The following is a 23822-nucleotide window of genomic DNA, read 5'->3' as shown; positions in this document are numbered from 1 at the left end:
GGACAGACGGTTTCATCGGAAAAAAATAAAATAACTGGACACCAGTCTTTGGCAACATATACAGTAGTGGCCAAAATTGTGGAAACCTTTTGGGAAAAGTGTATGTTCTAAAACTAGCTAATAACCCCAGTGTTTTTTTTTGAGTAGTAACCATAAAATTATATATCAATGGAAAGATACTTTAATCAAGAATGTGATGCAATAACTTTTATGAAGGATTTGCTATTAAAATAGCAGTTACGGTATAAAGAAGAAAAGTGCAATATGTGGAAAAAACGAGATATACAAAAATTATCACCATGTCAAATTGTAGGAAGAAATATCCTTCTGGGTTCAGCTCCAAGTGGGGAAAAAGATACTGGAAAAATGGAGACTGCTTGGAAAGATGGTTTAATGGTGGACAGGATCACATGGTTTGAGTTCCTGAACAGAAAAGGGGCGAGACACAGCAAGTCCCCGGGCTTTTATGCCCTCTCTGGCTTTGAACTTCCTGGGGCCCAGAAAGAGTATCCTGATTGGTTGTCAGACTCCCAGGGGGTGGGGTTCTTAGCTGGCCTTGCTGGCTGATATAATCTTCCCAGGTGCCATGTGGTGAGTTTCTGTTGCTAGATGGGTCCTATTGTGTTGCAGATGATGGTCCATTGACAAAGATTGAGTTTCTGCCTCTGGCCCATTGACAAAGGATGGGGGCAGGAAGATGGGAGCTGCTTCATACTTAAAACATGCTTCTCCATTTCTCATCCAGGGAAACATAATATTCTGCCTTTTTAATATTTCCCAAAATATTTCATTCCTCTAGGAAAGGGGTGGGTGTTAACTTCTTACAAGTTAATAGTTGGGTAACCTTTAGCATGAATTACAGCCTTGCAACATCTTCCCAAGGAGTGAACCAAGTCTTTTAGATCTGCAGCTGTTATAATGTGAAACCAAGATTTAAGAATGGCTTCTGTTAACTGGGACTGGTTTTATTGCTGGGTCGCTTCTGACTAACATGTTTCTTTCATCGGCTCCATCGATTTTCCATTGGGTTAAGGTCTGGGCTATTCCCAGGCCATTCCAGCATTGGAATAGGATTATCTTGAAACTCCAAAAAAAGTGGTGTTATTAGCCATCAAACCTCAAAAATACACTTTTCCCAAAATGTTTCCACAATTTTGGCCACTACTGTAGCAAAAATATTTCCACTTCCAAGATGTTCTCTTACTAACCCCCAAAGACAAATGAACACATTAGTACTATATGAAGAATTAGTTCTAAATTAGTAAATTCATCTGATATTCTGACACAAGCTGGGCAATGCATTTATTTGGTTTTAGAAGGATGATTGAACCATTATATTATGCTGTATAAATTATGGTTTATATTTCTAAGCATTGCTATGGGCCTACAAACCATGGTTTTATCATGAAAAGTTGAGTCTTGTTGGTTGATACTGTTCCATATCCTTCCTTCTACTAGGCAGCTGCTTCTGTCTTCTGTTTGAATAACCATAGTTTGTTGTTTTAGATGCAATCAACAAACTGTCAGATACGCTGGTTGCCAGTGTGCTTCCAATTTTAGTTTAAGGTCCTTCATGGCCATGGGGCCAGATTATTTGCAGGACTGCCTTTCTCTGAATGCGTCTTCCCATCCTATCAGATCTGGCAGGAGAGACATCTCTGGGTTCCATTTGTGCAGAGTGTCATTTGGTGGGACCCAGGGAGAGATACCCATTGCATGAATCATCGTCTCCTTGGAGATCAAATTGGCTCTGTTTCTGTTGGCCCATCACAAGGCTCTAAGATGTGGCTATTTCCTGCCTGTGGGAATTGGATTTCCCGTGAAGTGGTTGTATTGAGAGTTCTTACTATTTTTATGGGACGCGATGGCTCAGTGGCCAAGACATTGAGCTTGTCGATTGAAATGTTGGCAGTTCAACGGTTCGAATCCCTAGTGCCGCGTAACGGGGTGAGCTCCCGTGACTTGTCCCAGCTTCTGTCAACCTAGCAGTTCAAAAGCATGTAAAAAAAATGCAAGTAGAAAAATAGGGACCACCTTTGGTGGGAAGGTAACAGTGTTCCGTGCGCCTTTGGTGTTGAATCATGCCGGCCACATGACCACGGAGTTGTCTTTGGACAGCGCTGGCTCTTCGGCTTTGAAACGGAGATGAGCACCGCCCCCTAGAGTCGGAACAACTAGCACATATGTGCCAGGGGAACCTTTACCTTACTGTTTTTATTTTGGTGGCTGATTGTGGGTTCATTTTGTATTTTTTGCTTCTTTGTTAAAGAAACAAATAAACAAATTTTAGTATGTTTTGAAACCATTCAGCTCCCAACTTTAGGAAAAAGTTGCACTAACCACAATTTAGGATTGAACTATCACTGCGTGAGCAAAAGAAAGAAAGAAAAAGATTTAGACTCTCTTAGTCTAAAGAGTGTGTTTTTCTCTATCACAAATGGATTTAATAAATCAGAGGTAGTGTTAGTGTTGCGGTCAATTATCGTAAGTTTATTTTCCATTCTTGAATGAAATAAAGGCTACATTTTTTTATTTCCACTGCAATTGGACAGCCCACAGGCCAGTGTGTTGTTTTCTCTCTCTCTCTTTCCCTCTCCCTCCTTCCCGCTCTCTCTCTTTTACATCTGTGCACCTGGCAATGCCACTAATTCTTCAAGCAGCTGAGAAGGCAACTCCAGTCCATCCAACCCATCCATGATGTTATTTCCCCAGGTTTAAAATGCTCCTGAGCCCCTTTCCCTTTGACAGCATGCAGGCTGGGTAAACGTTGTGTTGCTTCTGGAAAACAAGCACAATGTCAACCCTGAAGCTGACCTGACTGAAGCCACCTTGGAGCTTCAGTGTTGCCTGAGGTCAGGTGAGCTTCAGGGTTGACACACAACCTGGGTCCTTTCCTGGAGAACAGCTGGTCAACAGCATCCCGGAAGCTCATTTCAGGAGTGATCCCTGCCTGCCGGGCCTTGTTACCCGCTGATTTGGAGGCTATTTTTGGTCCTCCTCATCCCAGGCTTACGCAGCCCGGAAAGGGCTCAAGATTACAATGCAGGGAGGCATGTCCAGGACGTCTCTTTTGCTGGTCTCTTGGTGCTCCTAGCCAGACCCCGACTTGCCTTCCCATTCTTTAGAAATAGTTGGAGAGGTAGTCTACGTGACCATGCTGGCTGGCTTTGCTGCTTTCTGTTTGGCAGCTATTTTGGGCTGACAAGCCGCGTGCAAAGTGTTAACTAATTGAATCATCATGTTTCACATTTGACCACAGAAGATGGCAGTGGAAGAGGGGGAGCACTTCGTGGACCAAGTAAGTGTGTGCAGATGCTGTCATAAGGTTGCTTTTAAGATTTATTTCTCTGCACTTGTGTGCCGGTAATGAGTTATTATTACTATTATTGTTGTGGTTGTTGTCATTCTTGGCAAAAAGAATCCTGGTCTGCAGGTAAATGTGTACGTAGATCTGTTTGCTTCATTTTTTGAGTGTTTTTTCAAGGTTTACCTCTAAAGCAAGCAAGGGAGTCAAGGTTTAGTTCTCTGCCCTCTGTTTCTCCAGCCCTCCGAAAAGTTGCAGTGGGGTGTTCTGTTTACTGCATAGAAGATGCGTGGAAGAAATGTAAAAGGATATGTTTGTGTCAAAGAAAAGGCCTAAAATACATCTGATGCGCATCCTATTTTTCATTGTGTGGTCTTCCTTGAGAGAGCTCGGATGACCTTACTCAATAAAACAATTGTACCTGATTTAACTGAAATGCTCATTGATAATAAGGAGCTAGAGCTGCTGAAGTTAAAGTTATAAAATCTGCCAAATTTGAAGATCCTGGATGACCTTCTAGATCAAACTTGGGTGAAAGAGGGATTCTTTGTCCAATTCTTCAAATGATCCTTAGAGCATGAATCTCTAAACTGCAAAATAACCTACTTTGGCAATGAGTGAGATGGTTGGGACTGCAGGGGAACATTAAGTATTATCCCTTTGCAGCAGCTTGACTGTCAAGGATCAATCACCCTGAGTGAAGTTTGTTATCCACTGGTATTACTGATACGAGGATAAGGACTTTTCAAAGATCAACAGTGCTTATAGGAGAAATGGTGATTGCCTTGGGTGATAAAAATATTTCAGAATGAATACAACCATATTTTCTTATGCTACTTCATGGCAATTGCAGCAAAATATCCAGTATTAATAACTGTGTGGAATAAGTGCTGATTTTATGACTATTGTTATAATATTCATGCATCTTAATGTACATGTGCTCAATGGATCCGTTCTAAGGATGGTATGTGGTGATGGACCACGTGTAGTCCTTACTGGCTTACTGGCTTACCCAGATGTTCCATGCAGAAGTATTATTAGTGGTAGGGAGTTCCACCAATGAAATGGGGGTTTGCTCTGCAAGAAAAGAAAAGAAAAGAAAAAAGAAAAGAAAAAAAGGGAAAAAAAGAGATTGTTGCGATGTAAAATTTCCCTCTAAGGTAGTATGGAAAATAAACATATTGCATCTGAAATAATTTTTGCAAGCATACCTTTGAAAGTGGCTTTACTTCTCCGATGACCCTTCCTAGTTAAGAGCAAAGTGCTACATGGTTAAGCTTGACTCCCAGTGATTGTGTGAACTGAGACATTTTAAAGATAGGAGCGTATCTTACAAGGCGTTTGTAATCATTTCTTGTAAGAGACCGCTAGGTGGCAGCCTGTTAGCCATGACATTTACAGTATTTCTCTTCAGGGTTTTTTATGCCACCTACTGGTGGGACTCTGAAGTTTCTGTGTCTCTTTGTTGCCATCTAGTGGTTATCTTGCTAGGACCCCTAACTCAGAAGCTGCGGGCCAGGAGAGGTTTGAAGGTTTGTCCATGTGCAGAGAGTGTGGACTTTGATAAGAAGAGAGGGCTTGGACATTTGCTTATAAGCATCTTTTTTTCCTGCCTAAAAACAGAATACTGATAAAATGGTAGGAGAGCATAGTCTTTTTGGTGAAATATCTTCTCCTCTCCTCTCCTCTCCTCTCCTCTCCTCTCCTCTCCTCTCCTCCCTCCCTCCCTCCCTTCTTTCCTCCTACAATATAGAGGAAGCCTGCTTTGCTTAGAGCTGCTCGTGTTGGCTTTAACTTACTGGCTTAAGGGTCTATTTCTTACTTATCAGCGTTTGCTTATAGAAACGCTGAGCATACAGAAGAAAAGTGAAGCAGGACCTCAGAAGGCCTTCTGCCTTTCCACCCAAAAACGGCCAGTTTTAGGCCAGTTTGCTTGGAAGAGATGTCCTGGTGGGATCAGGTTTCTGGCCTTCTGCAGGCTGAAGCTGGGGTGTCAGGCTGCCTGCCTGCTTTCGGTCGAATGTGTACAGAAGGGCTGGGTTGAGGCTGACATGGTCCTGCCCTAAACAGAGGCTCTGAGAGTGCATTGACCTGCTCCCTGTTCATGGGCAATACTGCTGCTCTGGCATTTTACTAGCGACTCAGCAAATGCTGCGTTCTCTCCCCTGAGTGCACGGAGACATGGCGTGCGCAGAGGACACCACGGGCAACACAAGCTGAACCATGGCGAGGAGTGAATCGACAGGGGTACAGTGCTTCTTTGCTTCTAGCAGGGAGTTGTGGTGAATAAGCATTGTAGATTTATGTAGCGTAAGCTTGAAGAGCGCTAAAAGGGACGCCGTACCTGATCCATAGATTAAGGGAGTTCCGCTTGGTAGCCCTTTGGAAGGATGTTCTGGAGAAATCCTTGGTAGGGTGCAGCACGCGTTGGAGTAGCTACCAGAGATTTATGATGATTCCGTGGATTGGGAAAGTTGTCAGATCAATTATAGACTGCAATCAATTATATTACTGGGAGATTTGCTGAGATTAATAATTGAGATCAGAAGGGTTTATAGGAAGCCATGTTTTAAAAGATAAAGAATGTTATGTGATGATTCACCTAAACACAAAATTTATCTGGCTGTTGAATTTTTTTTCCCCATCTAAAAAATGACAAAGCATTTAGGAGCGAAAGAAAGAGAAAGTATATCCAGAACTGGCAGAGCTTGCTGTTACAACTAGATCTTTTCCTGTAAAACCTAATTGTACCCCCCTGCTCATTATCTATGCTTTTTCCTCCTGTGTGCTAACTGGAATGCAGCTGGTCCTCTTCCTTTAAAACACCATGAAAGCACATGGCTAGCTTACCGTGTACCATTCTGAAATGCTAAAATTAAGCTACTGTTCGGGTGATGACAGACATAAAGCATTGCTAAGTATCCCAAACCATGTTTTACTACGCACAAATAAAGAGGTGGCCTATTTAAATTAAAGTGGAAAATTCAGAAGGAATCTGGAGTAACATCCCACCACTGATCCCTTGCATACTAATTGAAACTCCTTCTTAGCCTGTAAAAAAAAGGGGGGGATGCATGATCTTTGACAATATTAGGGGCACAACTCTCCTCCCATACTTTTTGTGGCTCTAGGAGCTCTTCAGCCTCCCTCCCCCAATTAAGCAACCATACCAAATATCAGTGATTGGGTTTTCTGGCATTATAAGGCTTCTTTTATTATTTTTAAGTAGTAGTAGTAGTAGTTGTTGTATGTTTGTGTGTGTGCCTTCGAATCAGTTTAGATTCTTGGCAACTTCCTGGCAAGTCTCTGAATATTTCTTGACAGCATTTCTGGAAGTGGTTTGTTCTGCCTGACTAGGTGGCTCAGTGGCTAAGACACTGAGCTTGTTGATCAGAAAGGTCGGCAGTTTGGTGGTTCAAATCCTTAGTACAGGTCTCCTGTGTGAGCATGGGGTTGGGCTAGATGACCTCCAAGGTCCCTTCCAACTCTGTTACTGTTATAATATGGCCTTCTTTTTTGTAGGGCAAAGAGAGAGGGACAGGCCCAGAGTCTCCCAGCTGCTTCTGTCCCCAAGGTGGGACTAGAACTTGGTGCCTCTTTTTGTTGTTGTTAGTTGTGAAGTCGTGTCTGACCCTTTGTGACCCCATGGACAATGTTCCTCCAGGCCGTCCTGTCCTCTACCATCCTCTGGAGTCCATTTAAGCTCACGCCGACTGCTTCAGCCACCTCATTCTCTGTCGTTCCCTTCTTTTGCCCTCAATCGTTCCCAGCATTAGGCTCTTCTCCAGTGAGTCCTTCCTTCTCATTAGGTGGCCAAAGTATTTGAGTTTCCTCTTCAGGATCTGGTGCCTCTAATGCTCCTTTTTTAAATCTTAGATGAAGCTTAAGCCATTCAAATAACTCTATAAACCCTGCCTCTTGCAGGTGGAACAAATCTAGACAATACAGCCTTATATGGCATGGAAAAGCACAGAACCTGGTATAATCTGGAAAACCTGCCCATAGGATAACAACTTGGCACATCCATGTAACTCTTCATAAATGAGTTGTTCTTATTGACTTAAGTGTCCTACTTAAGTCTGCATTGACATACTTTAATTTAACATTGACAAGCTAACAACTTGCCCCAGAGTCAATGTTTCGTTGAGAAGACTTTGTCCCTAAGAGTTTTCAGGAGGGGGCCAGGTGATAAGATGTGTGTTGTGAAATTGTGATTTCAACCCTATCAACCCATATCAACCCTATTTGTTGATGTTGATATGTTGTGACACAAGCACAATGGGGCAGTGCTTCAATCACAACAATAGGTTTTGTTGTTTCAGTGTCTCTGTGGCTAGAAACAGCTTTGTTGAGTCAACTCACAGTTGGCATGCTGTAATGCACTCTAAACTGCCCCTGAAGGCCACCTGGAAGCCATAGATGGTCCAGAATGAGGTGGCATGGACAATGTTGGCCTGCCTTGTTACCCCCAAGTGACCTCACTGCATTTCTTTCAATTTGTCTGGCATGATTGTGTGCTCTGAATTGTTCAATCAAACAATACCATTGTTTTAGACTTCTCTATCACAGCACCTACCCCCCCTAAGATCTGTGCCACCCTCACCTGGATGACATTCCAGATGTCTCTAAACACCTGGATATTGTTGGCTCTGTTTTCTGTTCAAGGGGCTGGGTTAAGATGCAAAGAGTTTCGGTTAGTTCCTCTTTATTGTTTCTTATTTTTAATGTAAGTCACTCAGAGTCGGGATCAGACATTCTAAATTAAACAAAGAAACAAACAAACAAACAGCTGTTTCTAAATTTAATGTGTGCATGTATCTATTGGTTTTCTTCAAATAAATAGCTTTATTGTACTTCTTGAATGTGAGAATGTTCCACAATGGAGAAATTCTGCAGGTGACTGACTTTTTCCTTTTACCTTGTGTGTAGAAGCCCCCACTTTATTCTGTAGTGGGAGTTTCCTCCTCCTTTGCGAGAAGAAAGTATCAGAAGGGTACAAAGATTTCTTCACATCGAGTATTGATGGTCTAGGAACAAGTTCATTTCTCCAAAATACAGTTATTGCTCCTCTTCCACGGGGAAATCAAAATGAGCTCCATGCTAGGACAGGAGCCAGAATGTGTCCTGCCCTGGTTGAGGACAATGAGATTGTGCTAGAGATTTCCCTGCACAACAATGTTAAAATGGGCCAGAGAGCTAAACAGTAGCCAAGCACTCTTTTGTAAATCCAGTACAATGGCAGTCATGCTGAATGTTGAAATTAACACAAAAATTACTGCTGTCATATACGGAATAGTATTTTGTTTCATTGATTAAAAGTATAAGATTTTTTAATGTGTTATGGTGAGGGTCAAAAATATTTCTTTGAGCTCCAGAGATTGGCTGACCATGAGCTCCTCAGTAGTAAAGTCCTTTAGTTTGGATAAGATTTCCTGCATCATGGTTTTCAAACATTTCTCTCCTGATGTATTTAAGGTAGTGGCCAAAATTGTGGAAATCTTTTGGGAAAAGTGTATTTTTGAGGTTTGATGGCTAATAACACCACTTTTTTTTTTTTGGAGTTTCAAGATAATCCTATTCCACTGCTGGAATGGCCTGGGAATAGCCCAGACCTTCACCCAATGGAAAATCTATGGAGCCGACTGAAGAAACTTGTTAGTCAGAATCGACCCAGCAATAAAACCCAGTTAATCAAAGCAATCCTTCAATCTTGGTTTCACAATTATAACAGCTGCAGAACTCAAAGACTTGGTTCACTCCATCGGAAGACGGTGTAAGGCCGTAATTCATGCTAAAGGTTACCCAACTAAATATTAACTGACATGGTGATCATTTTTGTATCTCTCATTTTTTCTATGGTGATAATTTTTGTATATCTCGTTTTTTTTCTACGTGTTTCACTTTTCTTCTTTATACTGTAACTGCTATTCTAATAGCAAATCCTTCATAAAAGTTATTGCATTACATTCTTGATTAAATTATCTTCCATTGATATATAATTTTACGGTACTACTCCCAAACAAAAGTGGTGTTATTAGCTAGTTTTAGAAAATAAACTTTTCCCAAAAGGTTTCCACAATTTTGGCCACTACTGTAGCTTGCATGGAGCAAGTTGCGGGCCCTTAAAACCTACTTCTTTCAGTTAGCCGGGCTGTCCTGATTTTATGATGGGTTTTTAAAATTTGAAATTGGTTTTAAATTGAAATGTTTTAAATTATGGGCCAAATTTATATAATTATTTTAAATCTATTTTGTGTATAAATCTATTTTGTGTATAAATGTTTTTTATCTTGGCTGTTCACCGCCCTGAGTCCGAAAGGAGAAGGGCGGTATAGAAATCTGAAAAATAAATAAATAAATAAATAAAATAAATAAAAATGGTACAGGTAGTCCTTGACTTACAACAGTTCATTTAGTGATGGTTCGAAGTTACAACATCACTGACAAAAGTGACTTATGACTGTTTTTCACACTTATAACCATTATAGTATTCCCCATGGTCAGGTGATCAAAATTCAGATGGTTGGCAACCGGCTCATGTTTATGACAGTCGCAGCGCCCTGGGGTCACGTGATCTCCTTTTGTGACCTTCTGACAAGCAAAGTCAACGGGGAAGCCAGATTCACTTAACAACGATGTTACCCATTTAACAAGTGCGTGATTAACTTAACTGTGGCAAGAAAGGTCATAAAATGGGGCAAAATTCATTTAATACATGTCTCACTTAACCACAGAAATGTTGGGCTGAACTGTGGTCATAAATCGAGGACTACCTGTATTTGCCTAAAAATGAATGAACCAAGCCAACAAACCATCTTCCACAATATTTAGACAACCCTTGGCAGATGTTGGTTGTCTTGAGACACGGAAGCCTTAAAACCAGGGGTGAAATGCTCCCGGTTTGGACTGGATCGCCCAATCTGGTAGCGATGGCGGTGGGTGGTTTGGAGAACCGGTAGCAGAAATCCTTGCCCTCCCCCCACCATGCCCAGATGAGCTGCACAATCATCAGAGGCTTTTAAAAAAATTTTTTTAAAACATTTTTTCTACAACCTCCAGCCGAAAAAATGCTTTTAAAAGAAAAAAAAAAGCCTCTGATGCTTGCACAGCTCAGCTGGGATCGTCAGAGGCTTTTAAAAGCATTTTTTTTACAACCTCTTCGGCCAAAGTGGTTGTAGAAAAAATGGTTTTAAAAGTTAAAAAAAGAAAAGTTGGCCACACCCACTCAGTCACATTACCCCCCCAAGCCACGCCCACAGAACCGGTAGTAACAAATTTTACATTTCACCACTGCTTAAAATGAATGGTGACATTTAGGAGAAAGTCTGGTGGTTTGGTCAGGAGAATTTATTTTCTGGACTTGCCAAGCTGTCATTGTTGTATGATCAGGAGCAAGTCCTTTGCTTTCTTCTGTCAGGGAATAATGGCTACCCTTGTACCTGTTCAGCCTCCAACGCAGCGATGAAATGCTAAAAAAAAAGCTACCGGTTTGCCCGAACTGGTATTTCCGATAATCAGCTGTGCTGGGTGATTTAAAGTCGCTAGAAAGCAGGAAATACTCTTTCTAGTGAATCTAAATCATGCAGCACAGCTGTTCCCTCCTCCCTGTTCTACTTATCTTCCCAAGCCTCCTTTTTCGCATGAAACATGCATTTGGCACACGCTATGCATGCGGCATGCACAGCATGCATTTGGCATACACCACACATGCCCGGGCAGTGAACTGGTGGCAAACTGGGAGGATTTCACCACTGCTCCAATGCCAGGCAAGGTGCTACCTAAACTTTTTTTATAAGACAAACTACAGAATTCCTTTCCTGTTTCATTGAAGGCGTATCTAGTTGATATCTACATGGATGTTAATATTTTGTATTGCGAGTATCATAACGCAGCTTACACACAGGAGGCAGTAATAAAATATAAATAGTACAATATTCAACAAAGAGGTACCTCGTTATATCTAGTTATGGATGTTCTGCTAATGCTCAGCGTTGATTCCAAATGTAGCTCTAGGATCTGGGTGTGATGGCCGGTTATATAAATGTTCCACATCACAAAATTCAGATCGCAGCTCATGCTTGGTTTTCAAACTCTTTATTTTCTCTTCTTTTTCTTTCTCTTACAGTCTGACACCAATGCAAGCTACCTACGAGCAGCCCGAGCAGGCAACTTAGAAAAAGCTCTTGAGTACTTAAAGAATGGAGTGGACATCAACATTTGTAATCAGGTTGTACAAATATTTCATCTGCATATATTTTGTTTTTACCAGTAGCCTGTGTTTGTGTCTGTGTCTTGAGAGTGCCTGTCCAGAACAGCCTCCTCCAGGATAAGCTAGATGTTCTTCTGCCAAGGCTGGCTGGGGAGTATGGGAATTGAAATCCAGCTCACTTAGAGGGTTTGAGGTTCGCTTAAGCAGTCAAAACAGCATATTTCATGTCCACTGGGTATTATTATTATTATGTTATTGTTGATGCTGCTGCTGCTGCTGCTACTAATAATAATAATATGGTTACTGGACAAAAATTAATAATAGTTTCTCCTAAAAAGGTGGATGGAGGGAGAGAGGGAGGGAGGGAGAGAGAGAAAGAAAGATCTTAGTTGGGTAAAATATGTGGTAAGAAAAAACAATAATATTCATATATATTAAGGGTAGAGTCCCATACATCTAAACTAAGCCCCATTGAACCTCAATCAATCAAAATAGAACTGGAAGAGACCTTGGAGGTCTTCTAGTCCAATCCCCTGTTCAAGCAGGAGACCCTATCCCATTTCAGATAAGTGATTTGTCCAGTCTTCTCTTAAAAGCCTCCAGTGATGAAGCTCCTACTACTTCTGGAGGCAAGCTGTTCCACTGGTTAATTGTTCTCACTGTTAGGAAGTTTCTCCTTAATTCCAGGTTGCTTCTCTCCTTGGTTAGTTTCCATCCATTGTTCTTGTCTTGCCTTCAGTTGTTTGGGAAAATAAGTTGACCTCCTCTTCTTCGTGGCAGCCCCTCAAATACTGGAATACCGCTATCATGTCCCCGCTAGTCCTTCTTTTCTCTAGACCAGCCAAACCCAAATCCTGCAATCATTCTTCATATATTTTAGTCTCAAGGCCTTTAATCATCTTAGTTGCTCTTCTTTACACTTTTTCCAAATGTGGTGACCAAAGCTGGATGCAATATTCCAAATGTGGCCTTATTAAGGCTTTATAAAGCGGTACTAATACTTCACTTGATTTTGATTCTCTGCCTCTGTTTATGCAACCAAGGATTGTATTAGCTTTTTTGGCTGCCGCTGCACACTCCCGACTCATGTTGAAGTGATCGTCCGCTATGACTCCAAGGTCCCTCTCCCAGTTACTGTTTTTGAGCCAGATTTCACCTAATCTGTACTTGTACCTTTGGTTTTGCCTGTCTAGGTGTAAAACCTTGCTTTTCTCCATATTAAATTTCATTTTGTTGGATACAGCCTATTGTTCAAATCTGTCAAGATCTTTTTGGATCCTGAGCTTGTCTTCTGGAATGTTGGTTATTCCTGCCAGCTTAGTGTCATCTGCAATTTTGATGAGTTCCCCTTCTATTACCTCATTTATGAAGATATTGGAGGGTTCTGGGCCCAAGACAGAACTATGCCCAAGACAACACTTCTTCCTTCCTTCTATGCAGATGTAGTACCATTAAGTATTACATTAAGTACCTAGTAGGATTTACTTCCCTAGATTGCATTTGGAGCTTCTGCTGAACCCTAGAACGTTTCTTCAAGTTACCCTCATTAGGTACTGGACTGTATTATTACTATTATTATTACTTTTACTATTACTATTACTATTATTATTATTATTATTATTATTATTATTATTATTATTAGTTTAAAGTCAGCATGTAAATACGTGCCTATTAAGGTGTTTAATCTACATTACAACTTGAAATTAACTCCTCTGGATTTTATGGAGATGCACTAATATCAAACATATGATTCCATCTTTGCTTGACAGGAGAAATTGGCTGGTTTTGATACAAGGGGCATATTTGTACTGATTACAGATGAATTGGGTGCTGAGATTTGCAGACATAAAAGTACTTTGTCCTTTGATACTCTAGAAATGGATACCATCTTAAAGTAGGAAGGCTGAAGCCATGACAGTACAGTTTTAGGAATTAAATGGGACTTCCAGCTGAGGAAGTATGCATGAGAGTCCCATTTCAGTGGCATCTGTAAGGTGAAGCTCTCATTTGATAATGAAACAGCCCATGGGTTTCTCCAGGGGATGGGTGGAGGTTGCTCTGTGGCCTCTCTGGGCATGGTGCCCATCAGTGATGCTCCAAAATTGATAACTTCCAGAATTCTCTGCCAACATAGGAATGTTCTCTTTTCAGTACATTTGATGGAAAGGTTGCTGACTATCATCCATGTTCAATGCTATTCATGTAAAACATAAGGATAACTGCACTTTGTTTTCTGTTGGACTGATGATACATTGAATTGCAAAGGGAGTAAGTAATGAATTAAGTAAGGGACATGGTGGGTCAGTGGCTAAGACGCTGAGCTTGTTGATCGAAAGGTCGGCGGGTCGAATCCCTAGTGCCGCGTAACGGGATGAGCTCCCATTACTTGTCCCAGCTTCTGCCAACCTAGCTAGTTTGAAAGCACGTCAAAAATGCAAGTAGAAAAATAGGGACCACCTTTGGTGGGAAGGTAACAGTGTTCCGTGCGCCTTTGGTGTTGAGTCATGCCGGCCACATGACCACGGAGACGTCTTCGGACAGCATTGGCTCTTCGGCTTTCAAACGGAGATGAGCCCCGCCCCCTAGAGTCGGGAATGACTAGCACATATGTGCGAGGGGAACCTTTACCTTCATCTTAACTAATGAATTAGAAAGACATAAGCCCTTCCTTCCTTCCTTCCTTCCTTCCTCCCTCCCTCCCCTTCACTTTCTCCCCTTCTCTCTTCTTTCCCTCAAGTTCTCATCATGCTGGAATGTGACCTTTAGGCCTCTTGAGTTATCATCTGTTGTTCTGAGCGCCCTGCGTCAATCTCTTCCCTCCCTTTTCTTTTTATCAGAATGGGTTGAACGCTCTCCATCTCGCTTCCAAAGAAGGCCATGTAGAAGTTGTGTCAGAGCTGATCCAGAGAGGCGCCAATGTGGATGCAGCAACCAAGGTCTGGAGCTGGTATCTGAAACTTGCATTGCTTTCCTACTCAGGCCCCATGCCTGCGGAGGGCAACTGAAGGAAGGAAAAGGCCTTAAGCCTTTAAGCCGAGAGGTAAAGGGGGTGGGGGGTGGTGCAGAGGAAAGGGAAAATGTTTTGGGGAAGGTAGAGTTGTTGTTTCAGAGACCAGAATTAGGCAAAGGCTGGTCAGGAGATGAATCTGCCTCATTTCAGCTTAAGTCCGCTTCCTGTAACGTCTATGATTATGAAGAACTAGACCAGGGATCTCCAATCTTGGCAACTTTAAGACTTGTGGACTTCAACTCCCAGAATTCCTCAGAATTAGTTGAGGAATTCTGGGAGTTGAAGTCCACAAGTCTTAAAGTTGCCAAGATTGGAGACCCCTGAACTAGACTGATAAAATACCACAGTTCTCTTAACATGCTTTGTTGAAAAGCCACAGCCGCACAGTGGTTTACCATTTCCACGATCGGTGTCCTACAATACCCTGAGCCCAAAGGCCACTGTCAACTCACAAAGCATCCCTGGCCTGCTCTTGAGTTGCCATAGGCCAGGGGGGATGGGAAACTGGCGAAATTGCACAGCAGCCAAAGACAGATGCATATCCCATGCTTAGCTCTCTCAAGGCTGTATCCCAGGGTTACTTACAGCAGCCGAGGGGAGTGACCTCTACAACCTGCGAAATTGCTCTGTTGGCGACGCACATTGGGGGGAGGTGGGGAAACAGGGTCATAATTGGAGCGTAAATTACGTAGGGTCAGAACTGGCTTCACTTGGGAATGTGTGACATGAAGCTCCTAATAAATAACTGGATTTCTTTTGAAGCTTGCCTCAAGATTCATGCTTTAATTAGGGCATCCATCGGAACCCTGACAGCCACATCCCAGTCAAGTGGTTTTGCATCTCAAAGACCTTGAATTGGACCGCCACTAGGCCTGGAAAGGCTTTGTAATGACAGCTGTGTCAGTGGCCAGCACCAATGTGTTCAAGAGCAGCAATCCAATGCTTACAACATCTGGATTGCCAAGAGCTTATTATTAGAAGGAGGGGAAGAGAATTTGGCCATGGCTTCCATCAAATGTCAGAGTCAGTACCACTAAACCTCCAGTTGGGCAGTTTGAAACATTTTGCACACTCCTAAACAGTCAGAGCTCCCCTGTTGCTCGATTGTTCCATAGTAACTGACTCTCCAGCACTCGGCTGTGTTTGTGCAGAGTCGCTATTTTCATTCTCCTTCAAGGTCTCCGAGGAAGAGCTGGCACGGTTCTTCTGCAGCAGCAGCACACCTGCAGACCTGGGCCGGGGCCCGGCAGCTCCAGGGCTGGTGGAGGGCAGCAGGAGAGGCCGAGCTAGAAGAGAAACAGGATGGGTGCAGCACACAGTGGCAATATCACAATGAAAAATGGGAAATTAAATATATCTGCAAATGAAAAAATAAAATCAAACAATAAGAATGTTGCATTTCAGCTTGTAATGCTACTTTATGGTTCAGTATAGTGGCTAAGACGCTAAGCTTGTCGATCGAAAGATTGGCAGTTCAGCGGTTCGAATCCCTAGTGCCGCGTAATGGGGTGAGCTCCCGTTACTTGTCCCAGCTTCTGCCAACCTAGCAGTTCAAAAGCACGTAAAAAATGCAAGTAGAAAAATAGGGACCACTTTTGGTGGGAAGGTAACGGCGTTCCATGCGCCTTTGGCATTGAGTCATGCCGACCACATGACCACGGAGACGTCTTCGGACAGCGCTGGCTCTTTGGCTTTAAAACAGAGATGAGCACCGCCCCCTAGAGTCAGGAACGACTAGCACATATGTGCGAGGGGAACCTTTACCTTTACCTTTATGATATGAATAAATGGCAGAAATCTCAGGCTTGCAAGACTGTTAAGATCAAAAGGAATGCAGAAGAATTTGAATTATCTATGGCTTGTCACAGCCAGAGACAAAAGATTATAAACCTTGACTGTGGCTAAAAGAAATACAGCAGCTCCAATAAACTCCGGCAGTCTAATCACTTCTCACTTTGTTTGAAAGAACCGTCCTTTCCCCAAGACCTGACATCCGTGTGCAAAAGAGGTCACATCTGTTGTGCAAGTGCCTGTGTCATTTCCATTGTTGCCATGTTGCAGATGCTGCCGTTTGCCCACTAAGGTTGCCCACGGGGTGCATATGCTGGGCCCTTTTCAGATCACAATTCGTGGTGATTCCCACAGCCCACCGAAGCTAAGAGTTTGTATCCTGAGAATTAACTGCATGGGAATCCAAGTTCCCCAAATTATCTAGTGCAGGGGTCTCCAACCTCAGCGACTTTAAGCCTGGAGGACTTCAACTTCCAGAATTCCCCAGCCAGCAAAGTAGAAGTCCTCCAGGCTTAAAGTTGCTAAGGTTGGAGACCCTTAATCTAGTGAATTCTCTTTTGCAGTGTGTCTGCTCCTGAAGCTCAGTGAACTGTTGGAGCAGAGGCGCTTGTTCCTCGGTGCCTTAATCTCCAGCGGGTCTGATCACAAAGCCGTCCAGTTATGCGCAGAATCCCTGCATGGGTCATCTGGGGACCGCTGAGCTGTAAACAGGCTCATTGGTGTCTTCCTGCTGCCCCTGTAGTTGGAGGGCCTGGCACATTTTTCACATGCCATTCTCATCTCTCCTTACAGAAAGGAAACACAGCTTTGCACATTGCATCCTTGGCTGGGCAGACCGAGGTGGTGAAGGTCCTGGTTACGAATGGGGCCAATGTCAATGCACAGTCGCAGGTAAAGTCATATTCACTTGAACCCCGTTCAGCTGGTGGGGGTGGGGTGGGTGGGGGGGGAACTTTACCTTCTCTTCCTTTCTTACCAAAGTCCTTTAACCTCTTTGCTTTCCTCTTGTAGCTTCCCTGGAATTAACATTGGAAGCTGTCGGGCCAAAGTGGTGGGATTCAAATAATTAGGTTCTCTACCCTAATGATCGGCTAGGTGGGCATGGCCAAGAGTGGGTGTGGCCAGGGGTATGTGACAGGCAGCACTGCATCCCCCGGGAGCAAAACGGGCTATGGCGACCGCCGCCCGCGCCTGGTTTTGGACCTCGTAGGCCTCCGTGCAGCCTCCTGGGAGCCAAAATGCGGCTGTGCTGCACCTCCCTGCACCCTGTTTTGGGCCTAGTAGGCCTCTCTGTAGCCTCCTGGGAGCCAAAATAGGGTGCGGGGGGGCCGCACCCCTATGCCCCGTTTTGGGCCTAGTAGGCCTCCCTGAAGCCTCCTGGGAGCCAAAATAGGGTGCGGGGGGGCGCTGCACCCCTATGCCCCGTTTTGGGCCTAGTAGGCCTCCCTGAAGCCTCCTGGGAGCCAAAATAGGGTGCGGGGGTGGGGCGCCGCACCCCTATGCCCCGTTTTGGGCCTAGTAGGCCTTCCTGTAGCCTCCTGGGAGCCAAAATAGGGTGCGGGGGGAGGGGCGCCCTACTAGGTAGGCCCAAAACTATGCCCTGTTTTGGGCTTAGTAGGCCTCTCTGAAGCCTCCTGGGAGCCAAAACGGGGTACGTGGCGACTCCTGGAAGGGGCAGGGTGGGAAGGGGTGGGGCCAGCCAGCAATTTAACAACCAATTTGCCTGAACCTGCTGAATCCCACCACTGGGCAAAACATATTGCATCAAATTGTGACTATAAACCAACCTTTTCAGTTACTTTTTTATTCCTCCCTATTAGAAGGATAAAAAATCTCCCCAGCTCAGATCCCAGGGGAAATCAGCCAGTGGTGGGATTCAAATAATTTAACAACCGTTTCTCTGCCCTAATGATTTCTTCCAACAACCAGTTCACCAAACTGCTCAGAAAGTTAACAATTGGTTCTCCCGAAGTGGTGCGAACTGGTTGAATCCCACCACTGAAATCAGCATACAGTATATATCTGAATGTGGGAAGGAGGGCATCAGGAGGACATAGTGGGGCTGTCCAGTGCTTTGAATTTAATTCCAAAAAGGTGCTTTGGCATATTCAGGAGTTCAGGCATGCCACCTTTCAAGCAGTTGCCTCTTTTCCTGTGCTGACCTGCCAGCTACAGCAGTGCAATGTCAGAAAAAGATGCAGCTGATTTAAAAGGTGACAAATAGAAGCAATGTACTTTCTGGAACTGAGTTTGAAGTATGCCTGGAGGCATCCTTCGTTTAAACCTCCATTAAGGTTTATTGTTTCATGCCCTGTCAGTTAATCTATACTGTGCCTTTGGCCCAATGCAGAAGATACCTCACAAAACAAATCATCATTAACATTTAGTCAAACTATTTAAAGACCAAATGGTAATGAGACTACAGATAAAGTTCCCGTAAGATCACAAGGTCACAAGGCTGTGACAAAGGCAGTTAGAACAACAGAGAAACTTTGCCCCAATATCAGCTGATCTTGACTCTCCATAAAGTCTGTCAAACATTATGGGTGAAAAAGCCATTTAACAAAGACTTCATTTTCATTGGCCGTGGAAGGTGGGATTATTTTTTGATGCCTTTTTTCATGACCAAAGCAGGGGTCTCCAACCTTGGCAACTTGGCAACTTTAAGCCTGGCGGACTTCAACTCCGCCAGGCTTAAAGTCCGTCAGGCTTAAAGTTGCTAAGGTTGGAGACCCCTGGGCCAAAGGACACATTTCTGTCTCATTCTGATTGCTCAAACTGATTCCTCAGTTTGAACTTGTGTTCAGCTTCATCAGCTGCCCTCCAGTTAAGGAGGAAAAGCTCAGCACTTCCTGTCCATCTCATTCACTGGAGACCAATGAAGTTGTTCCTCGAATGTTCTTGGAGCTTGACAGCTGTTGTCCTGCCATTATGTTCAGTGGTGGGTTTCACTTACCTTTGCTACTGGTTCACTCGCACGCATGCGTGCCACTTCTGTGTGCAGAGGGTATTTGATGATGTCCAGGTGGGTGGGCGGAGTCTCCCGCCGCTGCTACTACCGGTTCACCAGAACCGGAGAAAACCAGTAGCAACGCACCACTGATGTTGCCCTTGAGCAAAGAGAGGGCCTCTCAAGGAAAAGATCGTCTGAACCAAATATCTGCAGCCCAGAAAAAGAGGCGGCGTCACACATCTCCTCCTTTGTCTGGAGCCTGTCTGAGTCATGTTGCTTACTTCTCTGCTCCAACATTTCTCCCATTACAGTTTTCAGCTAAGACCCACCAAGGATCTGGTTGTGGCTTATGGTTTCAGTATTCACCCAAGGGATGTTTCAAAAACTATCCTACACTTTTTTCAACAGGATTAGTTTGTACTGCATTTTAGTGGGAAGCATAGATTCTCAATTCTTTGCTGTGAGGATGTGAGGTAACACTGTTAAGAATAACAGAATAACAGATTTGGAAGGGACCTTGGAGGTCTTCTAGTCCAGGGGTCTGCAATCTTAAACGCTCAAAGAGCCATTTGGACCCATTTCCCACAGAAAAGAAAACGTCGGGAGCCACAAAACCTTGGTGGGCATGGCCAACTCGACGTCACTCACTTTCACCAGTCACATGATCCCCTAGCCATGCCTACCCAGCCAGTCATTAGGGCAGAGAACAAGTTTTTAAAAAACAATGGGAACCACAAAACCCTTTTGACATCTCTCTCTCTCTCTCTCTCCTTCCCTCCCCCTCCCTCTCTCTCCCCCCTTTTCTCTGTATCTCTCTGTCTCTGCCCCGGCCGCTTCTCCATCCCCTGCTGTTGCCCTTACCTTCTCAGGCCAGGCGAGGAATGACTGGGAGGGGAGGGAGAGGGGTGGCGCCAGACAGTGGTGGGATCATCCAACAGGGAGCCACAGCAGGTGGCCCAAAGAGCTGTATGTGGCTCCGGAGCCGCAGGTTGCAGACACCTGTTCTAGTCCAACAGAGTTGGAAGGGACCTTGGAGGTCTTCTAGTCTTCCCTAAAGCTGGTGTTGAATCTCTGTCCTTCTTAGCATTTCCTTTTTCCTTCTCTTCTAAGGAAGAGGCTGCAAACACAATTGTTGTGCCAGATGGGAGCATCCAGGCTGAGGGGAGGGAGTTGTGATCTCATAGTACTCATTCCCCTCCATTTTTACTGGTGACATATCACAGAAGTATGTAACGGAAGTACTTAGCCCATGATTTCCTTATGAATGTTTCATCCATGGGCATAGCATGGTGAGCTATGCCCATCTCTAGAATAAAAGCTGGCCATTTGCAAGAGTCTAAACCCATGATGGCAAACCTATGGCACACGTACCAAAGATGGCACGCAGCACCCTCTCTGTGAGCACATGAGCCGTCACCCCAGTTCAGCTCCACTGTGCATGTGCGCGCACCTCCCACTGGCCAGCTGGTCTTTGGGTCTCTGCCGCACATGCACGGGGGGTGGGGCATGTATGGGGGGGCCATGCGCACATGCACGGGGAAGTGGGGTGTGTGTGGGAGGGTGCATGCACATGCGTGGGGGGCTGGGCAACTGTGGGGGGAGCATGAACATACGTGGGGGCAGGCTGCATGCCCGGGGGCCGCACACACATTGCATTTTGGGGGTTTGGGCGTGCGCATTTACACGCACGCACGCACGCTTTGGGCACTCAGTCTGGAAACGGTTAGCCATCACTGGTCTAAACTATCTACACACATCAATCCAGGGTTTAATCCTTTGTTTTTATGATTTGAGTTTACTCAGAATCTTAATTTTTAAATCATGGACATTGTTGTGTGGACAAACTGAACACATAACGTTCTCGCTTGCTTTTCCAGATAAAAGAAAAGCAATACGTTTGTTGTTCATCTCTTTTTGCACTCTGTCAATTAAAAAGGATATTTTTCAGATAGAGAAGCATTGAAAAAACACGTTTCTGAAATTGGCTCAGCAGTCCTCAGTGTGAACTTGGCATTGGTTACCCGCTTCAGCCTTCTACAGCCCTGTGCTTTCAAGATGTGTAGGATTCTGAAAGTTTTCAGTGTTTTTTCCTGTTTCCCCCCCCTAGAATGGCTTCACACCACTGTACATGGCAGCCCAAGAAAATCACTTGGAAGTGGTTAAGTTTCTTCTTGATAATGGAGCTAGTCAGAGCCTCGCTACTGAGGTAAATGCTCATATATATATAAACTTTGTCAAAATATTAAATATATTGTATGATCATGTTATATAAAATAAATGAAGATGATTAGGGGTGAGCCAAGGTCAGATTTGCCTTGTAAGTACTATCCCAAGAGCTGTTCTTAAAAAATAAAAATAAAAAGGGCCCATAGGTGGCTGGTACCCACACAATCTAACTTTTGCACATTGTTTTTATAGTATTCAACAGCCTTCAACCCAACTTTGGTTGATCTCAAAGAATATAAGCTGGGTCAGATCCAGGAAGTTCTTGGGTGGGAGATCACTCCAAAACCTAAGCCTTCTAGATCAGGGGTCTCCAACCTTGACAACTTTAAGACTTGTGGACTTCAACTCCCAGAGTTCCTCAGCCTGGCTGAGGAACTCTGGGAGTTGAAGTCCACAAGTCTTAAAGTTGCCAAGGTTGGAGATCCCTGGTCTAGACCAGCCTGGAAAGTCAATAAAATCCAGGCCAAAGGATTTGAATTGTAACTGCTATGAGTCATTTCAGTCAGTGTTGTTGATGTTACTGGGCAACATGTTTTTCCATCCATAGCTACTGATTGTAAACAGGACCAGGTGGACACCTTCCTCATGTTTCAGAGTGTAAATTAAATGCCTAGAGACCCAAACTGTAGTTCTGATGAATGCTTATTTTCCTGAGTCCATGCATTAACATGCAAAAACATAACATGGACTGTTTGGTTTTCTTCTGTTGTATTATATGAATCCGATCAAAGATGGCTTGGTAAACAAGTTAAATGGAATCCAGGCTTTGTGACAGGGAAGACGGGCTCACATTCACAAACTTCCAAATATCCAGATTCTTTTCAGGAATTCAGGAAATTTAAAATCTCTGCCCAACGGAAGGCCCGAGGCAGGGAAGGATGCTCTGTGCCACACTTGTTGCCACTTTCTCCAGCATGAATTCCTTCAACTTTTTATGCAGTGAACATCTGCTGAAGTTGACCTATCTGCTGAAGGAGGAAATGATTATGCGCAATGTGGGGTTCATCATATTGATTGAATTCAGTTTCTGTGAATTTAAGTAGAAGTTTTGCCCTGTTCTTTGGGAGCAGAACTCCTCACCTGCCATCTGTAGACAGGTGGCTCTTGGCCAAGAAATCACAGCTGCTGCAGATGCATCAAGAGAGGTTTGCAAGAAACCAAACAGCAGTTCTCAAGTCTACACATTTCACTTCCCATCCAGTTGTCTGGCAACCCCCAATACCTTACTGACTTGGCCCCCCACCTTAATGCCCTAATCTTGATGTTCCACTTTTGCTGAAAGATATGGTGTCTTCAGCTATAGCTTCATATGATACCCTCTTTTACATTTATGAGACAGTTATTGGTGATTGTAAAATCCCTTCAGTTTTGTGAAGAAGGCACCATAATCCATTTTTTAACAGGGAAATATAAAATAAGGGCAACGAGAACTTTGTGTATAGTTCTCTTCAGACAAGTAATTTCCAGATTTTCTCTTCCTTGTATTGAAACGCTGACAAAAGAGATGTTGCAGAAACATCCATTGGTATATATTGCTAAACATGCTTCTTTGCTGAATTTACTTTAAAGAAAAAAATTCAGTGACCATCTGTGACTGATGTTGTAACGTCTGCTGATGGCTGCGCCTTGTTCCTTTGGTAGGATGGCTTCACCCCGTTGGCTGTGGCTCTCCAGCAGGGTCACGACCAGGTGGTCTCCTTGTTGCTCGAAAATGACACGAAGGGCAAAGTCCGGCTCCCTGCGCTCCACATCGCTGCACGCAAGGATGACACCAAGGCGGCTGCTTTGCTACTGCAGAACGATCACAATGCCGATGTGGAGTCCAAGGTTAGTTATGCAACATTTTTTTTCTTCAAAAGGACATTGATTGATGTGTGCTCTTCCTCTGCTGCTCCTAGACAGGCGTTTTGATTATGTAAGACATCTATGTCCTTTGCCGTGGCTTAATTAAAGCATTTTTTTCAAGTTGAATTTAACGTTGAATTTGAATGCACAAACCAATTTTAGCCAACCCATTATAGTTTGACTCTACCAGTTATTGCAAATGTAGAAACAGCAGCACCGGGGGGTCTATGGAGATTCTTGGTCATCCAGGTCATGGTTGTCCCAAAGGTGCTTTTCCATGAGAAGCAGAATGTTTTCAAGAAAAGGAAACCAAGAAAGTCCAGTTGCCTTTTAGAAAAGCATCTTTGGGACAGCAACACCAGGAGGCTTGTTAAGTTGGCTGCTGCTCCAGAACTGGTGGACTTTTGATTTATAAGCGCATGCTTTGTATCTGTATCTCCAAATCGTTGAAGGAAATCTGCAATATGCAACTGGTGGTGAGAGG

At 43.9% G+C, this 23822-nt stretch overlaps 1 protein-coding gene across 27 annotated transcripts in view; it reads left to right on the top strand.

Moving 5' to 3' along the window:
* The window catches only part of ANK3 (ankyrin 3), a 286682-nt gene that overhangs the window by 150444 nt on the left and 112416 nt on the right, over positions 1-23822 (top strand). For 25 of the 27 annotated variants that reach the window (XM_087872279.1, XM_087872283.1, XM_087872293.1 and 22 more), the window contains 5 exons: positions 11430-11531; positions 14351-14449; positions 17107-17205; positions 21375-21473; positions 23135-23320. In XM_087872279.1, the coding sequence (XP_087728405.1) occupies positions 11430-11531; positions 14351-14449; positions 17107-17205; positions 21375-21473; positions 23135-23320 (585 nt within the window). Of the gene's footprint in view, positions 1-3174; positions 3299-5130; positions 5552-11429; positions 11532-14350; positions 14450-17106; positions 17206-21374; positions 21474-23134; positions 23321-23822 lie in introns of those variants that run through there. The other 2 variants (XM_087872284.1, XM_087872286.1) reach the window with 2 other exon arrangements.

The sequence above is a fragment of the Pantherophis guttatus genome, chromosome 6 (genome assembly GCF_059756535.1).
Source record: "Pantherophis guttatus breed Tessera chromosome 6, ASM5975653v1, whole genome shotgun sequence".
Classification (NCBI taxonomy): domain Eukaryota; kingdom Metazoa; phylum Chordata; class Lepidosauria; order Squamata; family Colubridae; genus Pantherophis; species Pantherophis guttatus.
This window is presented reverse-complemented; position numbering and strand designations above follow the sequence as displayed.